Source organism: Hyperolius riggenbachi, chromosome 1 (assembly GCF_040937935.1).
Source record: "Hyperolius riggenbachi isolate aHypRig1 chromosome 1, aHypRig1.pri, whole genome shotgun sequence".
Classification (NCBI taxonomy): Eukaryota; Metazoa; Chordata; class Amphibia; order Anura; family Hyperoliidae; genus Hyperolius; species Hyperolius riggenbachi.
The window spans coordinates 415,202,819-415,224,610 of record NC_090646.1 but is presented as its reverse complement, the minus strand read 5'-3'; the positions used below and the strand labels follow the sequence as shown (position 1 = coordinate 415,224,610).

The 21,792-nt window shown below is 45.2% G+C and overlaps 1 protein-coding gene across 8 annotated transcripts in view; it reads left to right on the top strand.

The window, feature by feature from the left end:
* TRPM3 (transient receptor potential cation channel subfamily M member 3) overlaps positions 1-21,792 on the top strand; it is a 700,748-nt gene that overhangs the window by 661,829 nt on the left and 17,127 nt on the right. For all 8 annotated transcript variants that reach the window (XM_068236331.1, XM_068236340.1, XM_068236285.1 and 5 more), the window contains 2 exons: positions 5,845-5,995; positions 16,969-17,168. In XM_068236331.1, the coding sequence (XP_068092432.1) occupies positions 5,845-5,995; positions 16,969-17,168 (351 nt within the window). The remainder of the gene's footprint in view (positions 1-5,844; positions 5,996-16,968; positions 17,169-21,792) is intronic.

Sequence of the window (21,792 nt, the reverse complement as noted above, 5' to 3'; positions counted from 1 at the left end):
AGAACCCTCCCCTACCTATGGCTAACAGGTACCCCTACTCTACCTGCACTTAACAGGAACCCTCCCCTATCTATGCCTAACAGGAACCCTCCCCTATCTATGCCTAACAGGAAACCTTCCAAACAATGCCTAACACTAACTACCCTGCTTTTTTTCACCAAAGTTCCTCTACATCGTAGCCCCATTCAGGTGCACTACTGTATGCAGCATGCCCACTGTCTTTCCTGCAGAGTTTTGCTGCACTGTAGCAGAATTCTGATGCCACTAAAGCAGAATTCTGATGCCGGTGCTTTCATAGGTGCATATGGCATGCCCTAGTTTCCCCAACGCTGTATGCACCCAAATTGTCCATTTCAATTTGAGGGAGTTACTTTTGGGCTCTGTGGTTGAGGCCCTTTAATTCCAATTGCAAAGGGGTGGGCACACAATGAATCTCTTTCAGATAAATTTCAGCATATAGCAGTGACAGCCCATTGTGCAGGAAGTGACCAGGGTCTGAGCTCCTGAGCAGTTACTTTCAAAATAATGTATTTTGATATCCCTTAATCACAAAGCTTCTACAAAAACAAGGTCTGCTAAAACTAAGGGCCCGTTCAAACTTAAAAAGCACAAAACGGTAGCGCTTGGTGCTACCATTTGCGCGGGATTAGCACGATACTAATCACTGCACACTCGTCCGATTCAGAGCGATCGCGATCAGCGCTTTTATAAGCACTATATCGTGATCGCTCCAGAATTGCAGCAAAATGCTGCAGGGAACACATTTTGCGATTGCCGTTAATTGCAAAACACCCGCGGTCGGCGGCAATCGCGGCAGTGAGATCACTGCCATAGGTTAATATTGCGCTAGTGTCTTTAAATGTCTAAGAAAATATCTGTGCCTCCGGTGGGCTTTAAATAAGCTTTTCTTTATGCAGGTATATCAATAATGTACTTGTTATTTATGAAGTACAACCATGTGTATTACATGATATTGCACTTGCCAATGGGTAACACAGTGCATCTATTATCTGTCAATCAAGATATAAATGGAGTTATGCACAATGAAGTAGTGCCTTTATTAAATAACTAATGCATTTATACAAGAATTGGTTACATAGCATTATTTATAATGGAAACACGGATGATAAGTATCACTACATCATATAATCCATGAAACAGTAAAAGAAATGCATCAGACATTTCATACTAACCTATATCTTTCACATCTTGGCATTTCTTACAACGTACTTCTAGGCCTATCTATAAACATCATAATAGAGTGATGGTATATCAGCTAAGATATCCAGATTCCAGTTGACAATAGCTCAATCATTATATTTGTAACAGATATTGTAACTTTGTAAGATGGCTTTGGATTACAGCAAAATAAGTCATACTAACTGACTACTACCCTGGCTTTACAATGCACTTTAATGAACATCAGAGCCGGGACAAGGTCCTCCAGCACCCAAGGCTGAGACACCAAAGGCTTGATTCACAAAAGAGTGCTAACTGATAGCACGGCCATTTTCGCGTGAATTTTTGCATTGCACGATCGCGAATTGTCACACAAATGATATCGTTTTCGTGTGAAAAATTTGCATTTGCACGCTAAAGCAGTATCGCGAAAATTCGCTATTGCGCGCAATGCGAAAATTGGCACGAATACGGCCGTGCTATCAGTTAGCACTCTTTTGTGAATCAAGCCCCAAGTGTTAGGTTTGCAGTGTGAACTAAATTAGGGTTGAGGATGGGGTGGAAAAGCTTGATGGGGGAGGACAGAAGGCAGGTTTTGTTTTGTTTTTCGAAAGAACCTGCAATGCGGCCACCATGACTCTTAGTTATGCCGCTGCCAAATGTGAAAGCATTTATTTTATTTTACATCTGCAAAAAAGATGTGTTTTTCAAAGTGGCTGCTCTGCTCTTGTATTGCATTATGCAGCAGCAGCATCTGCTGAGTGAACTGCAGTGAAATGTCAGAAAGCAGTCTATCACTGAAGCATGTATATTTCTGCATGAAGTTAGGACAGTATTCCTTACACCAGCTGGTGATGTACGCTATGCTGGTTTGGGGCAGGAGTGCGGTTCCACCAGCCAGAGCCAGACCAAATTGGGCCCTAAGCAAAGTAGTAGATTTGGGCCCCCCTCCCTCAACCCACTGCTGAAAGACGGTGAGGGACCAGGAGAACTACAGGGGGCTGAAGAACCTCTAGGTAAGTTAAACTGGCAGCTATTATTTCACTTTACTTTAGGTTTCCTTTATGGGCAGCCACAGTGCAGAACCTCAGTGAGAAGCCACCTGAATGCAGCCTGCAGCACACAGAATACTGGAAGTAGCAGCTCCCTTGTGTAGCATAATGTATACATAGATATACAGTATATTACAGTATACTATATATAATATGAAAGTCATAATTATGATGAAAATGATAAAATGTGGTGATTAACCTGTCCTGAAGAGAGGCTTCGATAGACTAGAGACCTCTTTCAGGACAGGTTTATGACCACATTTTATTATTTTCATCATAATTATGACTGATTGACTGTCATATTATGTATAGTATACTAGTCACAAAGCCTGCACCCGTTATATTATATAACGGGCACTAGAGAAAAGTGCCCACCGCTTTGTGATGCACGCCCAATCGACAGCCATGGTCCTGCACATGCACTAGTCGATGGTCACAGCTCCACATGCCCATTCACCCGAGGCCACCTGCAGCATATTAGAACAAGTCACCTGACCTGCCTTCTGCTAATGTTTTCACCAGCCCCGGGCACCAAGCCAGCCTTCTCCTGAGAGTCATGATAGCAGCGTGCCTGACAAGCAGGGGGCAGGACATAGAAGGGATGCAGGGGAGATGTCAGCAGCCAACCACAAGTACTGAGCTGACTGCAGCTTTCGGGAGAGTGGCGCTGACACGTCACCATGGCAATGCCAGCCACTGCCACGTAAATGGACGCAGCAGCAGCACACTGCCGGATAAAATTCACCCCGGCCCGTCGATCATGACGTGCCTGTGCAGGGCCAGATTACTGTACTGTTTAGCACCCAGGGACAAAGACAATTTTTGTGCCCCGTAGGGATGCCTGCACAGTGCAACATGATGTAAAGCTGACTTGCTCAATCAGGTGCACTGCGGTAAGCCTATTCACATGTTATATTTATGCGCAGCGCAGAGCTCTAAAAAGGTTTTCTGGGGGTGATTGAATGTGCTGGGAGTGGTTGTGAGCGTGTTATATGGCCGGCCAGGAATGTTAAAGCGTAACTCCGCAATTTCTCTTCAAGAATTTTTGATTTTAAATCCCCTTTTGATACAATAAATCTTCATATAATTTTTGATTACACTTGATACCTATTATTTCTACACTAATAGCACTGCAGTAAGTAAGAGAGGAACCCCGGAGCTGTCCCTACTAATGTAAAATGTTCCTGCTCGATGCAGTATACTTTACCTGTCTGTGTCCGCCAGGGGCTTCATCTTCATCATAATACATCATAATAATAATATGGTAGGACATTACATTATGACTATGGTAGGATTACATTGTGAGCTCCTCTGAGGACAGTCTGTGACATGACTATGTGCTCTGTAAAGTGCTGCAGAAGATGTCAGTTCTATGTAAATACATAATAATAATATGGTAGGACATTAGACTCTGTGACTATGGTAGGATTAAATTGTGAGCTCCTCTGAGGACAGTTGATGGCACGAGTAAGGAGGGGTGACTCCAGGACCTTTTTCGTTAGAGTGAGATATAGGTACCTACAGTGCGTTGCGGCAAAATATGGGCGTGCCCACACATTGGAAAGTGGATGTGACCACACAATGGAAAGTGTCCATGGCCATGATGAGTCATGGACAATCACGTCTGTCCATAAAATAAGTAGTGGGGGTATGCTTTAAAGTGACCAGAGCACTGGAGTTCATTGTTTAAAAATGAACCTTCCCAAAAGGCAGGTTCATTATGGTGTGTGCTGCTTGGCATAGCATCATTACTTACCTACGGGTCCATACGACATGCGTCATTTACTCCACCTGACCAGCAGGTTCTGCCAGCTTTTGTAATGTCTGGCAGTGTGACACGCATGCCACAATGCATGCTGGAATGCGTGTAAACCCTGGATTTGAGTTTAGCTCTGTATGCATCCATGGACTACATATCTCGGCATGCATTGCGGCACACATGTACATGACCAAGAATTACAAAGCCAGTAGAAGCTGCCAGTTGGATGGAGAAGATGGCGCATGTCTTATGGGCCTGCGTAAAAAGAGTTAAGTAAGATCTACATTAGGACTAGTGTTCCCTGAAAATATAGAATGTAGACTTGGTAAATAGTTGTTAAATTCCATTAGCAGCAAGAAACCAATAAAAAAAGTGCTTAGTTCTGTCTATCAGTGAAAAGACAGTGTAAACTGTGGGCAGCACGGTGGCGTACTGGTTAGCACTCTTGCCTTTTGCTGGGAATACACGGTTCGTTTCCACCGCAGATAGATGGTTTGATAATTTCCGACATGTCCGATCTCCCGTTCGATTGTTTTGCCGCTCGATTTCTCATAGAAGTGAATGGAAAAAGATAAGAAAAATGAGCAGAAGATAAGAGAATCGAGTGGCAAAATCGATTGACCGGAGAATCGAGCAGAAAAAAGCGCATCGTGTATTCCCAGCATCAGCATTACACCACTGGGTCCCTGGTTCGAATTCCAGTCAGGGCACTATCTGCACGGAGTTTGTATGTTCTCCCCGTGTCTGCGTGGGTTTCCTCCGGGCACTCAGGTTTCCTGGCAGGTAAATCTAACAGAAAATTGTATGGTGTATTCCCAGCATTACAGGCTCGCTCATGCTCGGCGTCAGTGACGTCTTGAAGCACATGGGGCACGCTGGGGCTGGACTCATCATCATCAACTCAAGCAGCACATGGGTGGCCTTATTTACTCTCCACAGCCGAACGAGTGATCTGAGGGTCAGCTCAGCAGGCAGGTGAATCAATTGTGTAGCTTGGCCGTGATCTCTGCAGCTGCTGCTTATTTATAACCCTGGCAATATGATCGGCTTCACTGCCAATGCGCCCCCTCAGATGCTGTGAGGGGGGGCAGGTGTACCCCCTTGCCCACCTTCCTACGCCTCTGGGGAGGGCTGGTCAGAATGACGTTAGCAGAGGTGGGTCATACAGCGCAGAGCTCACACAAGGCACATGCTGACTGGCTGTGCGGACTGGGGAGCTGAGCGTCTCTTTACCATAGCAACAGAAGACACTCAGACTCAGCTTAGTTCCGGAAACCGGTGCAGTTGCGGGAGGCAGACTTAAGCTCAACACACACCATACAATCTTGGTTGTACAGATTTACCAAATATATGTAGTATAAGGGCCAACAGGTTGAAAATACCTTGAATGATTGATTGGATAAGCTCTTATACTACATGAAAGTGGTAAGATTGAACAACCTAGATTGTATGGTGTGTGTTGAGCCTTAAGCTAGAGACAGGTGAAAGAGCCGGATGAGAGAGCATGACTACACACTGATGGGGCCCCTTAGCCGTAGCGGCAGCAGCACTGAAGCAGGCTTGTAAATGGGGTCCCTTACAAGCTGAATGGGGCCCCAAGCTGGTGCTTGAGGTGCCTGGTCGATGATCCGGCTCTGCCACCAGCTAGTGTGAACAAAAAAACAAAGAAAAGCATGACAAATAGTTTCTGTATTAAGCACTGCCATAGCCAATGAGAGTGGGGTGGAAGGACAGACAGACATACAGCATACAGACATCCAGCGGGCATCTTGGAAATTATTATTTTAGAAATTTGCATATTCTTCTGATGTGATACATAAAATGCAATCTAAACTTGCATATCTATTTTTCTAGCCCCCTGTGGATATAACGAGACGACAGAAGATGGAAAGATAGTGCAACATCCGCCCTGCAAGACTGGAGCATGGATCGTCCCCGCAATCATGGCCTGCTACCTCTTAGTGGCTAATATTCTTCTAGTAAACCTGCTGATAGCTGTGTTCAAGTAAGTTTTCCACTGTGATAACATTACTACAAATGGTAATAGGGACCATGAATGTGAAAACTTTGCATCCAATTGAAATGTATAAAAAAAGATTAGTGATATAATTGTATATTATATTTATAAATAAATATTACAGTGCTGCTCAATAAATGACAGAAAATATGACACAAAGGAATAAGAACTCTGACCCACCAGGCTTACAATCTATGAGATCTTGATGACAATTGAGACAATTGCATCAATAGATTAAAAAAATATAATAATTAGAACTAAAACCAGCATCTTTATTGGTAAACAGATAAACACAGACGTGAAGACATCCACAGAACAGCTACTGCAAGCCTGACACACATCAGTTGTTCTGTGGATGTCTTCATGTCTGTGTTTGTCTTTCTACCAATAAAGATGCTGGTTTTAGCTCACACACACAAGTCTGCGAATCATTCTTCTCCTCTTGTGGCCTACCAGATCCACCACCTGTGAGTACTAATTCAGGGGTTAGAGCATTTGGGCTCCCTTTCTCATAATAAAAAAAAATGATAGTAAAGGAAAAACCAAGAATCAGAATTTTTTATTTGCCATATACAGGTATGACAGGGTTATACCCGGAATTGCTTTTGGCACATACAGTGAACATACAGGGTAGTGCCCGATAAACAACAAAGGGCATTAAGGCGAAACATCAGAAACATAGTCCACATAGGTGGTACAGGAGAAACGAAAACAGTGCAGCAGTAACAGGGAAAACGTTGGGAGCAGCACATTGCAGCAACAGGGAGGATGATCGGGGGGGGGGGGAGGGGGAGTCATGAGTGGAGTGAGTTCCGGAGTTTGACAGCAGAGGGGAAGAATGTGTTCCTGTCCAACGAGATCTTGGTGGAGATGGCACGGAACCTCTGAACTGATGGGAGCCAGCTGAACAAACGATTTCCTGGATGTGAGGGATCAAGATCAATAGCTATCCTTATTGTTCTAGTACCCAGTCTGGAGTTGTAAATGAGGTCAAGTGAGGGTAGAGGTTTCCTGATATTCTTCTCCGCTGATCTGATGACACTCTGGAGTTTGTTTCTGTCGCTGGCTGAAGAGCCAGCGTATCAGACAGGGATGGATGAATACAGATCCACTAGTGGCAGAGAAGAAGCAACTCGGAAGCTCCTGAGCCAAAACCAAGTTTCTTTAGTTGGCAAAGAAAGAATAGCTGTTGCTTTTGGTATAATACCATTATTACCTTCACCTTCTGACCTTGTGAAAGTGGAGAACAGAGGGTTTTCACTTGTTTGCAAATTGTTGCATGTGTCTGCACTGTCTGTTTAGCAGTGGATAGCCACTTTAAGGTAATTATGGTATGCAATCAATTCACTAATCACCATGGTAATTCACCTCTCTGTTAACTGACTTACTTTAAGGTAAACTGAGCACCTCAGACAAAAAATATATCAAACAAACCTCCCCCTATGAGAGGTCTGTAAATGGTGTGTGCTGTTGGGGGTGGCAAGCATTTTGTTACTTTTTGGGGCTGCTCCTAGCCCTTCGTGTGTATATGGTCCTCAGAAGATCGTCTAGCCTGTAGTGATATTGCGCACCTACTGCATGCCATGAGATGTAATCCATTCATGTGGTTACATCTCCTAGCCTGGAGCAGCCCAGAAGTTTACAAAATGCTTGATGCCTCCCAAACAGCCCACATAGTTCATGAACCTTCGTTAGGGGGAGGTTTATTTGATATATTTTTTATCCTAGGAGCTTAGCCTACTTTAAAGGTGTAAAATGATGTCTAAATCTAGATCTCTTCTAGATCTAAAAAAAAAAAAAAAAAAACAAAGCAAAAAAACAAAACAAAAAACAGATCATTATTTTCTACTTAAAGTGAACCTTAAGTCAAAAAAAAAATGAGTTTTACTCACCTGGGGCTTCTACCAGCCCCCTGCAGCAGTCCTGTGCCTTCGCAGCCACTCACTAATCCTCTGGTCCCCCGCTGCCAGCTAGTTTCGTTTTTGCCGACAGGCCCGTCAGGACTGGCCACGCGTAGCTTTTTCCGCATTCCCGACTGTAATTAGTGCTATTGCGGCCCGCAACACATACAAAAATACGCGTTGCCGCATATGCGACAATGCGTATTTTTGTACGCGTTGCGGCCCGCAATAGCGCTAATTACAGTCGGGATTACGGAAAAAGCTACACGTGACCAGTCCTGACGGGCCTGTCGGCAAAAACGAAACTAGCTGGCAGCAAGGGACCAGAGGATTAGTGAGTGGCTGCGAGGGCACAGGACTGCTGCAGGGGGCTGGTAGAAGCCCCAGGTGAGTAAAACTCATTTTTTTTTCTGACTTAAGGTTCACTTTAAAGGAGTACTGCAGGGGGGTAGGGGGAAAAAGAGTTGTACTTACCTGGGGTTTCTAATGGTTACCCGCAGACATGTTGTGCCCGCACAGGCATTCATCGATGCTCCGGTCCCCACCTCCAGTTCTGCAGTTCCTCCAACTTATGGAAATTCCGACTTTAAAGTCGGAAAACCACTGCACGACAGTGCCCTACCTCCCACTGACGTCACCAAGAGTGTATTGCGCATGCCCAGTACGGACTGTGCCTGCGCAGTATGCTCCTGGCGACGTCAGCAGGAGCAAGGACACAGTCGCGCAAGGCACAGTGGTTTCCCGACTTCCGACCATCGGAAATTCCAGAAGTGAACTGGAGGCGGGGACCGGAGCATCGGTGAGTGGCTGCGTGGCACAGAATGTCTGCGGGTGACCATTATAAGCGACGGGTATGTTCAACTCTTTTTCCCCCTATCCCCCTACAGTAGTCCTTTACAGAAGAACTGAATGCAGCGTGGTGATCCAGGCCTTTCCCCCTCCTCACAGGTGACCTCATTGCAACCTATGTATTAATGCAGAGGCCAGGGGATAACTTCAAAGGCGCACACCTGCATTTCCATTAAATAACAGGGCTACCTTGGACTCAGGTAGGAGCAGTGGCAATTAATACTAAATTTTGATACATTTGTTTAACAACTGTCTATAACATCTGAAGCTAACAGGATCTGATCTTATATTAAAAGAGGCATAGACTTGAAAGAAACTTAAAGTAGACCTGAGACAAATTGCAGCAAAGGATTTTTACTTACCTTAGGCTTCTTCCAGCCCTCTGTAGTCGGTCTGCTCCCTCAAAGTCCGTCCGGTTCCCTCTGTTGCACCACTGTAAGGCAGCAATCTAGCTGGGTACTATGCATTTGCGCTCAAGGAGTGCGCACCTCCTGATGATGTTCCCGTAGATGAAAGCATTCTGCACAAGTGCGGTTACAGTCTTAATGAACTGTGCATGTGCAGAATGCTCCCATCCACAGGAGCATGAGTGGGGGGTGCGCTCAGCCAGGGCTGCGCATGTGCAGTGGCCTGAAACTTAGTCGCAGTGGGGTTGACAGCGGCAACACAGAGGGAACCGGGAGGAAGGCAAGGGAGCAGGTAAGTATAAAGCCTTTGCTGCACTTTGTCTCAGGTACACTTTAATGTTACCTTCATACCTTTATTTTATGCTTTACTTTGGCTTCACTTTAGTTATGTAGTTAAGAAATTCACAAAACAATGATGTCTTGTAATTTCAAAAAGTGGAAGGAAGCAGAACTAAACTAATATTAAAAAAATATGAGAATACAAATAAAAGAGTAACTGAATTAAAGCCTGTCTCCAGGCACAGATATAAAACACCTAAGCTCTTTGAAAAACAGTCTCTAGGTCCGTCCCGCATGTCAGTGCGCATGTGCGTGTGACCTGCCGCATGTGTGCAGCATGCCCGCCACATGCCCACCTCCCAGCCCCCTGTCTCCGTCCTCCTCCTGTCTCAACACATGTGCAGTACTGCAAACCACAAACACACGGACAGGAGGATGACGACGCAGGGACACTATGGGTTTTATTATATAGGATAATCTAAGGGTCTGTACATACTGCTGCAATTGCACTGTGATTTTAAATTTGCATGCGTTTTTTAAATCGCAAGGTCTTTTGAAAAATCATGAAAATCATGATGACCTGTACACACCACTGCGATGCGTTTTTAGAAAAACACAAATGCATAGACTGCTGCGTTTTTTAAGTTCTGCATTTGAAAAATTGTATGAAAAACGCGCTGGATGCGAGTTTCCTTAGGTTTTTTTAGGTAAACAATCAGGAGATCAGGAAAAGAGAGCCTCAGCAAAGTCGCAAGCGCACAAACATTGCAAGTAGAAATTTGATGACAAAAGGTGATTTCACTGTGTACAGGCCCCAATACCTTATTGCTCAAATGTTACTTTTCTTGTGTGAGAGAAGATTTCTGCAATTTAAGGGCCTATACACACTGCTGTACACACACACTGCAGTTTGCCATCAAATAATCTCGGATCTTACCTCAGACATAAGCAGACTTTTCAGATGTGTGTCTTCATAGATTTGGGAACACATTTGTACCTGAACTGGGGCTTTAAATGTATTCAGTATCAGCAGATGAGATTGGGAGGGTTGGGTTGAGCACATTCTATAAATATGTAATAGGTCCATATAGAAAAATCAGCAGAAAGCTGTTAAAGGTCACTGCAAAAGATACAAAGGCACCCCTGTGACTAAAGGAAAGCAGGAATAATTTGTAACTGTGGACAGGGTTATTTAAACTAAGAGCTTTAAAATGTGGGATAGTTTTTCACACAAACTGGTGCTAGGAAGTGCAGTTTCAAGACAGACCTGAATGTTCTCATAAAAGATAAAGATATAAATAACCATTAACTTTTTTTTTCTATAAATAGTACAGTGTTGGTCCAGGAAAGTAGTGTGAATTTGTCTCTGAATAGACTTTTTCATTTTAAACAATTTTCTATATTCTTATGTGTCAAAAGGAGTTCCACAGGTGCACTTTTTTCTTAATAAAACTAGCTATGAGTAGACACAGACAATTCTTAATTTTTAGCAAGTTTCTAAGTATTGGTAATCAGGGCCGGTCCTGGACTTTCTGCTGCCTGAGGCAAAGATCGTGAAGGCGCCCCCCCCCCCCCCCTCTGGCCGACCTCGTCCCCCCCCCCCCCCCCCCCCGGCATAAAAATACAAAAATACGGTGATTGCAGCACAAGTAACTATTTTTGATTAGTTTATTTCATTTTTGTAGACTAAGCACAGCTATTACTGTATATATAAATGATTTATGATGACCATTACATAAAAAATAGAACATTTTATCATATTGTCTATTTTAATTACAGTTTAAATTCATCAGGAGTGGGGGTCAGAGTATTTTTTCCCGACTCCAGGTACCCAAAATTGCTCCGACTCCAACTCCACAGCCCTGATGAAATGACTCACATTAAGGACCATTTAATTTAGTAATTCTGCACACAAGTGAAATGGTGTCATCTGGCATGGCATTAACCCCTGCAGAGTGACAAAGGCCTATGTTGCAGAAAGTGTAGGCCCTACTCTGTTTGGGGTTCAATGTGGATGTACCATCCTGTGGTTCCCTTCACACTGGATCTGCTGGTGTGTGTCTCTGCCTCCATGCTCTGCTTGTTCTCCCTCCTGTCTATCTTAGCGGAATTAAGCCTGATACATACTTTCAATTATGATTGACCAATTTTACCACCTGCCTCCATGTAGTATAAGGGATACCTACATAATCTGCTCATAGTCTTCAATATCTGTTGCCCCTCATACTACATGCAGGTGGTAAAATTGGTCAGTGATTGGCCAATCATAATTGAAAGTGTGTACCAGGCTTTATGACAATAACCCCCTAATCTAAGTAGGTGCTATGTAAGCATAAGTGCAGTCGCAGGTAGCAACCTGTGCTAAGATGAGCTGGTGCGGTGAAAATGCTGCTGCAAGATCGCTGCAAAAGTGTCAGAGCATGGAATAAAGTGCAGAAGGGAAAGTGTGGAAAGCCTTACCCGTGTGTAGGTCAGGAGGGCAGGAGACAGCCTAATCAAAGCCCAAAAAATATATAACAGCAACAGGATGTTATATACCCCCCCTGCAATGCAGGGCCCAGCCTGTATATGCAGGGCCTGCATAATTGCAGGGGGTAGTGCTTGGCTGCATATACCAATACCACACTAGACACTACCAGCAACATGATGATATATACACCCCCTGCAATGCAGGGGGCCCCAGCCTGTATATGCAGCCTGGCAGGGGCGTAACTAGAATTCTCTGGGCCCCCCTGCAAAACATTTGGATGCCCCCCCCCCCAAAAAAAAAAAATGTGAGCGCCACAATAGCCGCCCCTAGTAATATTATAGATGGAGATTTGGGTACCTGCTATTTGAAGCCACAGTTTACATGACGGGTGGCCACAATGCCCCAAATTTCAATGGAGGTGACCAAATTTTTTTGTTATTTACGGCGGGGAGCACGGTTAAGGTTAGGCGTTAGGAAGGAGGGTTTTTAAGGTTAGGTTAAGGTTAGGTGTCAGGAAGGGGGGTACGGGGGGGGGGGGAAATATAATGTTGGGAGGGGAGAATGGTTTATGGTTAGGCATCAGCGGGTGGAGTGGGTTTAGGGTTAGGTATCGAAGGAGGGAGAGCTCTCTGTGAAAGTAGGATTAGGTTTAGCTGCAGTAATATATTGGCAACATTAGCGTACAGGCCACATGATGGAGGAGAGGGATGGGTGGATTGACAGAGGTGGGGTAGTGATACAGAGAGGCATAGAAAGCTACATGGGGGGGGATGGGACAGAGAGGGAGAGACAGTGACATTGTGGGTAGTGAGCAAGAATGAGCGTTTAAATTTGGAACAGCATTCCTAATGCTTTGGATCAGATTCTGAATCATTCATTACTTATTTGGATCACAGCAGCGATTGTTAACTCACCCTCATTGCCCCTTCTGCCTGCTGTGCGCCACATTGCGTTCCAGCTCTCTGACACTTCCTTTTTTTGGCTGGGATGGAGGAAGAATCCGGGAGCTGCCTGGAACTCCACACAGGGCACAGCGGGCAGAGGCAGCAAAATGGGTAAGTTAAAACCCTCTGCTGCTGTCCGAATATGTAAAGATTCAGATTCTAAGCATTCAGAATGCTGTACGCTCATGATCATTCCCAGTAGTGACAGAAAAGGGGGGGGGGGGGGGACAGCCATGGGGATGTACCAAACTCATAGACAAACACATGGTAAGGGGGAAAGGCACAGAGAAACACACAGACACACGTAAAGGGAGTAAGAGATACACGTGAAAGACAAAAACATGCAGAGTTGTCAGCGTTGTGGAAGGGGAGACAGAACTCACAGGCAAGTTACAGGAAGCTAAATAGCTCAACTACACGGAGAGTTAAAGAGACTCTGAAGCGAGAATAAATCTCGCTTCAGAGCTCAAAGTTCCCCTGCTAAACCGCCGCTATCGCGCCGCTAAACGGGGGTCCCTTAACCCCCAAATCCCCCCTGCAAGACTTGGTCGTACATTTGGTCGCTCCTGGAGGCAGGGCTAACGGCCGCAGCCCTGCCTCCAGTCGTGTCTATCAGCGGCGCATCGCCGCCTCTCCCCCGCCCCTCTCAGTGAAGGAAGACTGAGAGGGGCGGGGGAGAGGCGGAGATACGCGCTGACAGACGCGCGTGGGGCAGGGCTGCGGCGGTTAGCCCTGCCCCAACCAGGAAGCGCTCCCCCGCTGCACCAAGAGGATTTGGGGGATCAGGGACCCCCGTTAAGCCGCGGGATAGCGGCGGTTTAGCAGGGGCACGCATGCCCCTGCTATCTATGAGGTCTGAAGCGAGATTTATTCTCGCTTCAGACTCTCTTTAACTTTACTTATATATTCTCTTCCTGCTGGTGGGGGGAGGAGAGAGGGCACGCAGTCTGGCCAGCTTAATTACCTGCTTCCTGGGAATGAAGTGTGGAGCACACAGCGGCAGCACAGAAGTTATGGTCAAGAAAGGTCAGAGGTGAGCTGAGTGATCAGCACTGATCACTCATTGGCATACTCACAGCACACAGCTCTCCCGGGGCTTCTCACCTCGCTCTGCTAGCTGCCGAAGCACACAGTGCAGCTGATTTCCGGAGACCTGCATCATCTTGCTCTGCCTGCAATCACCGGTAGATGCTGAGCAGCAGCAGGAATTCCCCACACATCGGCACTGCACACCAAGGTCGCCGGCAGTAGGTAGACAGCGGAGGCAGAGCTCGGAGTCCAGCATGGTGAGTGGGCCGCGGGCGGCAGGTCACGTGGCAGGGCTGACTCCCACTTCCAGTCCTGTATTCTGCCTGGCTCCCACCATCAAGCAGGCAGGGGCAGCGACAGCGTGCAGCCTCACAGTCACAGAAGCCTGCTAGTAGGCGGCAGAGGCAGAGCTCGGAGTCCGGCATGGTGGGTGGGCCAAGGGCGGCACGTCACGTGGCAGGGCTGGCGTGCACTGTGCACTGGGTCAGTCACTCACGATTGACGATTCTTCGCCGCAGACTTCACTGCAGTCACAGTCTGCAGCCAAATTGAGGCTATCAAGCGGGCCGGGTGACCAGCACACACTCCAGTCTGAGCAGTCTCTCCAGAAGGCGGCAAACCAGGCCAGTCAATTCCTCTTTATGGCTCCTGGTGCCGCCCCTCCACTTCCTGCCGCCTGAGGAACCCGCCTCACCCCGCCTCATGAGCGGGCCGGCCCTGTTGGTAATCTAGGCAAAGTGTATCCCCTAGTGAAGAGGGCACCACATCACCAGGGGCGTAACTAGAAATCACTGGGTCCCCCAGTATCCAGTCCATTATCTCCACTAAACAGAGGTTTTTTTATGCTAATGTGAACTGGGCCTTAGGCTGGTTTCACAGTGGGACGTTACAGGCGCACGTTACAGCAGCCTGTAACACACCCCACCGCACAGCAATGAAAAATCAATGGGCTGTTCACACTGCCCACGTTGCGTTACTTAGTAACGCTGCGCCATAAGACAACGTACTGCATGCAGTACTTTATAAGCGGCAGAGCCGCGTTAGACTGCTTGCACATGCTCAGTAATGTTGGGGAGGAGCGGAGAGCGGCCAGGCACATGGCTAATTAATATTCACTGCACTCAGTGACGTGCAGTGTTTACTTCCTGGAGCGACCGCTCTGTGCGGCGATTGGCCGGGCGGGACCACGTGATGCCGCATGCGTCCAAGAGTACGCATCACGGCATCACGGACGCCACAGTGAGCTGCACAACGCGGCTCACTCTGACGTCCACATCAGAGAGCACCAGGCGTTGCGTTAGGGGCACGTTATGCGACCATAACGTCCCCTAAAACGCAGCGTCCCACTGTGAAACCAGCCTTAATGTTTCCGGACAGGGCTAGTCGAAATCTTTGCCCTGTTTATATATCCCTGCCAGGGCATAGATCATGGGCGTTGCTAGGATCCTAAGAGATCTAAGGCACTTATGGGCACTCCAGCTGAAAAATGGGGGTGGCCATGCACCAGAATGTAGGTATGGCAAAACTGACACGAACTTATTAGCAGTCCAATTAGGCCTGCCAAGCAAAACGTTGGATTAAGCCCCCCTCTCCATTAATACAGACAAAAATAAAATGCAGCATATCACATAAATAGGGAGCGGCACTTAAAGGGAACCAGAGATGAAGCACCCTCATGTATTTTACCATATATATCAATGGGAACATGAAAGTAAACACCTACCCTGTTCTCTGTTTCATTTTTCACTGCACAGTCTGCCTGTTATCAGCTCTGATAAGAATTCCCAACTGAGCATTCAGTCTGGCTTTGCTCAGGAATCATTATAGCTGAGTCAGTCTTCTGTGATGTCTTTTCAAGCCCAAGTCCGCCCCCTCCTGGCTCTGCTTTCCTGCTATGCGGATCCAAAGCAGGAAAGTAGAGCCACAAGGGGGCAGGCTTGGGCTTGAAAAGACATCACAGAAGACTGACTCAGCTATAATCATTACGGGGCAAAGGCAGGCTGAATGCTCAGTGGAGGATTTTATCAGAGCTGATAACAGGCAGACTGTGCAGTGAAGAATGAAACAGAGAACAGGGTGGGTGTTTTCTCTAATGTTCCCACTGATATACAGTATATGGTAAAATACATTAGGGTGCTTCGTCTCTGGTTCACTTTAAACATATGGGGCATGCTGGGTGCTGTGTGGTGCCATGCAGGGCGCTGTGGTATCTCTATGGGGGCATGCTGGGTATTGTGGTGACATGCTGGAATCTGTGGTGCCTGGAGCCTCCACAGGGAGCATGCATCGTTGTGTGTGTTTTCACTGTTTTTCCCCCTGACCCCCCCCCCCCCCCAGCAGAATAGCACAGCAGGAGGAGCTACTTACTGTATCTCCTCCAGCCGCTCTCCAAGTTGGGAGACATCCTCTGTAGCTGGCATTAGTACTCACCTCCAAGTGGCCATTGGTGAATACTGCCGCCTGCTGCCTGTGGGGACATCCTGGGCACCCTAGAATTGGGGCTAGCAATGCCCTTGGCATAGATTTCAACTTTCACATGCCCCAGCACGTGCCACTCTTGCCGTCTGTGCCTATAATGCGACGCTGCAACCAGCTCACTCTGCTGTCACGCTAACAGCAGAGCTCTGTATCTTGGTCAGTAGACAATTGCAATTTCATTTTTTCCTGACCCTGTCATCACTGTAAGCCAATCACAAGGATAATTGCTTGTTTTGGCAAAAACAAAGTAGAATGGATCCTTAAGGGGCCAGAGACGCACAGTACGGAAGTGGTTAAGCTTACCCATTTTTCCTGATTTCAATAACATCAGTGATCCCCTTCAAAACTATTACCTTGCTCAATTCACATATCAGTTTTAATGTGAATGATCCATGAATTTTGTATAGCCAGTTTAGATGTAAATAGCAGTTATGTATGTTTTTTTCACAGAATAAATTATATAAGGATAAATTATATAAGGATATTGTATAAGGATATAACTAAAAGTATGAAAGTATTGTAGCTGTATCTATTATCGTTGTATGTTACATTTGGAGAGAAAATACTGTCATGAAGTTATCCACTTTATGTATTTCCTTTCCAGTAACACCTTCTTTGAAGTCAAGTCTATATCAAATCAAGTTTGGAAGTTCCAGCGATACCAGCTGATCATGACATTTCATGAAAGGCCTGTCTTGCCTCCTCCTTTGATTATCTTTAGCCATTTCACTATGATATGTAAGCACCTGTGCTGTCGCTGGAGGAAGCAGGAAAGTGACCAAGAAGACAGAGACTATGGATTAAGTAAGGGTTTTTCTATATAAAATATTTATTTTGTGTGTATATGTACAGTATATATATATATATATATATATATATATATATATATATATATATATATATATATATATATATATATTTCATAATTAAAAACAATATGCTAAAACTAAGGTAAATGCAATTGGTCAAAATGTAATTGATCACAAACTTGAACTACTTCTGGCTGTAGAGATAATGGTTGTATAGATTCAGAAGTACCGTATATGCCAATGTGTATGTGCAGCCCCGGGCCACAAGCCTCCTCATGGCGCTCCTGGGCTTAGCATCGCTACTGCGCATGCACAGAATGCTCCTCCATATAATAAATGCCATGACAGAGTCATGGACCAACAGGGAGTCAGGTGTGACATCAACACGGCGCATGCTTTGACAGTGACAGATGTGACAAAGCACTATTCAGTGCATTGCAAGATCAGGTACACAAACCCAATCAAGTGTGCTTCCCTGCATAAAACCTCTGTAGTGTGGTAGTAACAGTGCATCACTCTCAAGAGTTGGCAGTAAAGGATTCCAACTTGTGTATGTGCCCTGCACAGTGACTACAAGACTCGCTACTAAATCACTCCTCTGTCCATATATTTCCTTAAAGTGGCTCTGTAGTGATAGGGATATGGAGGCTGTCATATTGATTTCCTTTTTAAACAATGCTAGTTAACTTCTTATCTTGCTGATCTTTCAGTACTGTCTGTACGTTCCAGAATGGCCAGTACATTGATAATGTTCCAAGAGTTTTTTATTCAATCATCAACTGTATCCACTGACAATTATTTTGGGGCCATGTGAGGTCCCACTTTTTCAAGGCACACAGAGCCAGTCTCTCTGTGCCTTAATAAAGGGGGACTTTGTGTGGCTCCTGAAACAAGTCATTAGATAATTAATAGTTGAATGAAAACCCTTGTTGGAACATTCTCAGTGTGCTGGCCATTCTGGAACTTACTTATGCTTGGGGTGGTGACCAAACAGCCACTGGTCAAGCAAACATTTGCATGGATTGATGGTGTGTCACTGTACTGAAATGCTCTGCGGTACTGTCTGAATCACACACCTGAGTAAAGCATGTGGCTAATGTGGTGAAACTTTTACTCAGAACACCTTATGTTGGGTCTTTGGTTTAAAGAATGAAAAGAATGGCAGCTGAAATTGTTTAAAAGAGAATAAATATGCCAGTCTCCATATCCCTTTCACTACAGAGTCACTTGAAGACCTGTACCTGCACCAAAGTTTGGTTAGCCTGTGGGGACTTGACCTGATGCTGGACTTTACTGGGAACCACTGAAGACAGTCATTTGGCCAGAAAAAAAAATGCTAAGAATTCTTAACATAAAAACCATGTGGTAAACAGAAGCAGCCCTCAGGAGTACAAATACCACTTCTGATGTTGAAAATAGATTTAATGTGATGACTCCAGAGTTCAACTGTGATTTTGTGGTGGAAAAAAATGTACACCTTGATTAAGCACTGCCCCCTTAAGGACCAGAGGCTGCTGGTACGCTAAAACGCCGCATACCGACGAATCGCCGCAATAATCCGTCGCTCCCGCCGGTCACGCCGCTCTATCCCCACCGCAGGCTGCTCTCTCTGCCGCCTCTATGACGGCAGAGCGCTGTCCTGACCCAATGGGATTGGCTTACAGTAATGACAGTGCCAGGAGCCAATGAAAACGGCTCCTGCCCGGCTCACAGTGCTCTGCCGTCATAGAGGCGGCAGGGCAGCACATTGTGGCGGGGACAGAGCGGTGACAGCGGCGGGAACGGGCGGGGACGCGCAGTGAATGGGACGTAGAGTTTACGTCTGGTCAGAACCACAGCGCCACCCACCCACCGTAGATTTAAACTGTGTCGGTCCGCATTAGGTTAATCTGTCTGTGTGTCCAAAACCAGCTCTGCTTTCAAAGCTTTGTCGGTCCGCATTAGGTTAATCTGTCTGTGTGTCCAAAACCAGCTCTGCTTTCAAAGCTTTGTGGAGAAAATAATACATACACAAAAACTTGCTCTCTTTTGAAGTTCGCCAGAAATATTTAGGTTGACATTAGATATGATGGATTATAGATCCTTGTTGTATGTCACTTGCTAACACTGACAACTTAAGTTAAAAGTACAACATAGTAGGTCTCTCTAAAAATACAGTGTAACAGCCTAACATGTCTCATTGCAAAATACTGGAAAATATATCTCAGAGCTTGAGGAAGATAGCATAAATGCAGCTGATACCTATGAGGCAGTACTGACAATTCTTCACACTGGCACACTGATTGCATCTCTCGGTGGTAGAACTCTCACTGTCACGATGCTAGCCTCCCTACTCACTTGCACACTATTTTGGCAGTTAGACTTAGCCACTGCCATTCAGGAAATGCTTTTGAAAACAAAGAAAACTCTGAAAATTCCCTAATGAGGAGATGGACTACTCCAAAACCTACCTATTCTATCAGATTTTTAACTGCTTTCTTCTTCCACTGTGGTGGCCCTTTAATTGTAATTTCCATCAGGATTAAACAAGCATAAACAAAAAGTAGCATTTACTTTGTGCAGTCCCCAGGGAGTTAAACTGAATTTGAAGTGAGAAGAATGCAGAGTCTACCATCTTCATTTTCTAATAAAAAATCCCAGTTACCTGACTTCTGTCCTGATGATCTGCCTCTGATACTTTACATCACTGGTCCAGTTTTGGCATCAGCTATTCCAGAAATATAGTCACAGGTTGATACAAGCTACGACACAGAGTGCTACAGAAGACCAGCAAAACATTTGTGCCTGGAATGGGGCTTTATAGGGAATATGAAGTGAGGGGAATACATAGGCTGCCATCGTCATTCCCTCATAAACAATGTCAGTTGCCTAACTGTCATTTAGCTTCTGTGGTTTTTGAGTCACATACCTGCAGCTAGTATGCAGCCATTGAGTCAGACCGGAGTCAAAGCATCTGATCTGCATTCCCATTCTGGGCCAGTGACTTTAAAGAGGAACTCCAGTGAAAATAATGTAAGTGCTTCATTTTTACAATAATTATGTATAAATGATTTAGTCAGTGTTTGCTCATTGTAAAATCTTTAGTCTCCCCGATTTACATTCTGACATTTATTACATGGTGACATTTTTACTGTGGGCAGGTTATGTAGCTGCTCCTAGCTGTTTTGGCTGTTAGAGACAGCTGTAAACAGCTATTTCCTGTCTGTGAACCTTGTTACATTGTAATAAACTGCCAAAAGTACCGCGGTCCCAGAGCTTCTTGTGGGAGGGGTTTCAGCACAAAATAAGCCATACAGAGCCCCCTGATGGTCTGTTTGTGAAAAGCAATATATTTCTCATGTAAAAGGGGGTATCAGCTACTGATTGGGATAAAGTTCAATTCTTGGTTGGAGTTTCTCTTTAAGTAGTAGAGGCAGAGCATCAGCACAGAAGTCAGAGAACTGGCATTGTTTATTAGAGAGTGAAGATGGCAGCCTCTATATTCCTCTCACTTCAGGTTCCATTTAACCACTTCTGTACCAGTGGTCTCTGGCCTCTTAAGGACCACAGACCGCTGGTACGAAAAACAGAGCCTACCAATGTCACACCACATGGATACACCACTACCACCGATCACGCTGCTCTCCCGCCGCTGAAGCTCCCTTGCTCTGCCGTTGCTATGACGGCAGAGCTCTGTGAGCCGGGCAGGGGCAAATCGTCAGAAGCTGATTTAATTGGCTCCTGGCCCTGTGATCAATGTGAGACAAAGAGATAGGCTCAAATGATCACCTGATCAGGAGCCAATGAAATCAGCTCCTTACTCGCTCAGGGAGCACTGCTGTCATACTGACAGCAGGGCGAGCAGCACAATTGGCGGTCACAGCAGCTGCGTGCAGTGGGGAAGTTGAACTATGCGCCCTGACAGTGATATCAGCTCCCAAACGTCTGGAAGCAGTTAAAATTATACATTCAAACATAAACAATACATTTGTGAAAGGTTAAACTCATTTTATTTTCTTGCATATTGTTGTCACCTCCCCATTCCCCAATATTTTAATCTGTTCCTTTACAGTCCATAGAACTAGTCAGAAATATCTTTATCTTCGTATAATAGACAAATTGGAAAATAAAATAAAAAATGTACCTTTAATAATTTTGTTATACTATATCAGTAAATGGAAAAATCTCTAGACACAAAGAATCCCTTTCTGTGTCAAGGGATTACATTTGTACGCTTTTTGAATGCCAGGTGTCACGCGCAGCACAGTCAGAGTCATTTCTTTTAGTTAATTGTCATTCTGACCTTGTCCTCACTCTTCTGTACAAAGCAGTGTGTGCTGTCTAGAGTACTGAAAGATCAGATTTTATAAGGACAACATATACAGTGGACATTGGGATCAGGCAAAAGCTTGAACATACAAGAGCTCAATATCAATCTTAGCGTTGTCCAATGTGTTAATTGGCAAGTCATTGGTAAATCTTATGGTGCCCATACATGGTACAATTTTTAATTTTTTTTCGATTACATAATTTTGTTTGATTATTCCGTTAGATTGAATATAAAGATTTTTCCAACATGTCTGATCAGATTTTTATTGAAAAAATGGGATAATCGATTCTTTTTTCTTGATCGAAAAAAA